The 3,463-nt window shown below is 53.0% G+C and overlaps 1 protein-coding gene across 1 annotated transcript; it reads left to right on the plus strand.

Moving 5' to 3' along the window:
* Positions 1 to 2,924: 2,924 nt before the first annotated feature.
* Positions 2,925 to 3,444, plus strand: GNI_019320 (hypothetical protein; the record flags this gene model as incomplete). The annotated part of the gene is made up of 2 exons (XM_011135931.1): positions 2,925 to 3,390; positions 3,425 to 3,444. 2 exons carry the CDS (start codon positions 2,925 to 2,927, stop codon positions 3,442 to 3,444), a joined length of 486 nt encoding a protein of 161 aa, XP_011134233.1.
* Between the last annotated feature and the right edge of the window lie 19 nt (positions 3,445 to 3,463).

Consider the following 3,463-nt stretch of genomic DNA (forward strand, 5'->3'; position numbering starts at 1 on the left):
CGACAAGACCGACCCGCTCCCATCTTCTCCAGGAACGAGCTCATGGAATTCGGCTTCAAAGCCAAGCTTGTCAAAACCTTCGTCGAAGGCGGAGACAGACCCGAAACCACAGACAAGAACACTGTGCAACAACAAACCGACTAAACGTCGACTATGTATTGTGCTTCCTATATACTGCATTTCTATAATGCCAGTCTTGCCAACCAGCCTTGGCGGCCCGCTCTCGAAATACGGGGTACAATTTTTTTGGGATGCAACGATGACCAAATGAGAACTCCAGTGAGAACTCCAGTGCATTATGCGTATACGGCAAAAGATCTGCTACCCGGCCGAAACGTCCTAGATGATCGAGGCGACAATCGACCACGCGACACACGACACATGCTCGCGAGGGCTGTTCCAACGAGGACTGTTCCGACTCTCGAGGCAGCACAACCAGTCACAGCCGCCAAGCGTTCCAACGGGAGCCAGCACTGCACCGATCACCCGTAACGGGCACACCGATCACCCCCCTTATCTGCGGAGACACTCTTATCTTAACCGCACTTGCTATTTCGATGCGCCCGTGACAACCGTGAGCCTCTCGAAGTGCTAATCGACGGCAGACGAGAGGTTGTCACGGGCACTTAGTACTTCAACAAACCACAGATCAGCGGTGGCGCCCCCTCGAACTCATCATAACCGTAAGTTAGTCATATGCCTCCTCGCCGGCTGCCAAAGACTGGGGTGCCGTCCGTGCGTGCTCTTGCTAACCATCCAGTTCATCGAAGATCACGGTTAACTCTACACGGCCTACGTGCGCCATCAAAATCATCTCGACACCCAACGTACTCGACATTCCCAACAACGGCAACTACCAGTAGGATGTCCACTCCACGGCTGGGGCAGGGGCTTACTTCTTTCGCGTACTCGAAGCTCGCATGGCATCCCGCCAACGACACGGTCCTGCCTCAACCGCTTATAGTCTATTAGCCACTCCCCACTTCTTCTTGAGAAAGTGCGGGGCGGCGGCCCGCTAGCTCTTCGAAGGTCTGATGACGCCTAGCTCAAGCCACTTCCTAACATGCTTCTCAAGCTTTTCACGCATTTCTGGCTTGTGATGCCGTACTCCCGCCCTGAACGGCCTGCCGTGAACTGTGAACCGAACTGGGTACTTGACTACCTTGGGCTCCTCCCAGGTGTCGCGATATCGTCCCAGCAAGCTCCACAGCTTCCACTGACACTCTGGCTCCATGTGGGTGGTCTCTTCGTCCAAGACCTTCCTTTGGCTCTTGTAGTGCGTCTCAACAGCTACGGCGCGGTGGTGCTGACTGCTGGGCTTCCCTAGCAGCGCGGTTCCGCGAACCTCAGCTCCTCCAAGTAGACTGTTTGCGTGCAGAGGATATGGCGTTTCGTGGGTACTCGTTCAGTTGCGGGTTCGCACTTAATCAGGTCAACATCTGGTGCACCCAGTAGGTTGGGAGTCCTGCACATCATTGCGAAGATGATCAGCTTCGTGTTGCTCCCAACGGTCGTCGTCGCTCCGCCATTGCTCCGTCGTGGTAAGACCAGGTATCGTGGGCTGAGACGAAAGTACTAGGGATGGATCGAGGGCACTTGAGTGGGACAATGACAATATTGTCAAAGCGCGAAATGCACGGGGAGCGTATGCTCACGCTGTTGAATCGCATTGCTGGCCGGTGAGGTGGCCACGAGGAGTATGGGCCAAGAGACAGATTAAGTCGGTAGCTGGTTGCGAACGGTATAATTGACTGGGCGATGAAGCGCAGGGCCGTGTCGTTCGCGGGATGCCGTGCGAGCTTCGAATGTTCCATAATTCTTCCCGCCACTGGGGGTGAACTGTTAGGCATAGGTTTGTTCGACTCTCCGCCACTGTGTCCCAAAAGACGCTCGGACTGAGACTAACTCAAACGCGAAACAGCACTGGCGATTCTCCCGTTCCAGGAGAATCATCGGCAGTGCCTTCTTTACGCGAGGTACCGGTCTCGCGGCATTTCAGGAACACGGGGATTACATATCGGGACAGTTTTTTTTCATCATCCTGTTCCTTAAGCTGGTCCAGTCGACGGAGTCGCCGGTGGCGGTCGTACCGGCACAGCAGATCCCACAGGGCCCGATGCTCTTATGAAACTGGTATTCCTTTGTCGTGATCACAGACCATAAGACTCTGGCTGCACTAAACATCACGGAGCAATGGAAGCTAATGCGATGGATGATGAAGCTCTGCGAGTACGATGTGCAGTTTCAATACGTGGAGGGCAATTCCAGCCTTGTGGCGCGACTGGCTCAGTCGACTCCATCCCGATCGTGACCGCACTCGATCATGACCGCACTCGCGAACCGGGGCCGCCTATATCCCAGAACCGGGCCGAAAGGCAGCGCTGAACCTTCTACATGGGTGTGCCCACGCTATATCAGGACCTACGAGTTCACATTTACAGCTGCATCATATGCAAGATTCACCGACCCCACCCACATAGCGAGCATCATGAGAGGACTCTGAAACGAGTGGTACTCGGAGAGCTGATTAGCCTTGATTTCGACCTAGGTCATAGCGGAAATGGATTAAACGAGAAGTCGGGATGCTTTGTCTGCCCGGATATTTTGGTCATGCCAGGGGCCATAAAACTAGATTAATGCAGAGAATGGGAGAGGCTAGTTGAGGAGTAATCCCGGTTTGATGGGGAGTACTCGATCGGATTTCTCTCTATCTGACGGGGATCATGAATGAAAGCAGCAATACGTCGGAGCTTCAGTACCCGGGGGCAATACATATGGTACTTTACATATGATGCGGGTGCGATGGAGTTACCATTTTGGTGGCATTGAAGAGACGATTAGTATCCATAGGATTCCCCCACAGGTGTCGGTACCGTGAATGGGCACGCAAATTAAATAAATACTGGAAATTTCACGAAAATCTAATGGCACGAGCAGTGCTTGCTAAGAAGCATGTGGGAAGAGGGTTGAAGTTAGTTGCGATTATCGCCGCCGTGGCGGTGAACCCAGGAGTGCCTGATGCCAAACCGGTGAGCAATATGGACGAGAATATAGCGGTACCTGAGCGGGCGGTAATACCCCAAGAAACGAATATCCAAAAGTTGATTGACGGCCTGAAGGCAGTGGATGAGAAAGACTGGACTGAGTCACAGAAGCTGTTGTCTCAGAGGATCGGTCGTGAGAGGCTTGAAGGCATCTCACAAATGAATGAGCAGGGTCGGAATTTCTTCCGGAATGCTTGCATTGTGGAGGACCCATGGAAGGCAGAGGCTATGGACCGGAATGTTATGGTTTTGCCCGTCAGAAGTGAGGACAAGGGTAGTTACTTACAAGCTTTCCATATAAAACCGGAAATTATGGATCGTCTTCGTTCCTGGTTATTGGGCATTAGTAACGAGCATATCCGTGGTGCTTTCCCGGATAGAGCGGAGGAACTTATCTTGATGAAGACTACCTCGCCCAA

This window comes from Gregarina niphandrodes (genome assembly GCF_000223845.1).
Source record: "Gregarina niphandrodes unplaced genomic scaffold scaffold00003, whole genome shotgun sequence".
NCBI classification, from domain to species: domain Eukaryota; phylum Apicomplexa; class Conoidasida; order Eugregarinorida; family Gregarinidae; genus Gregarina; species Gregarina niphandrodes.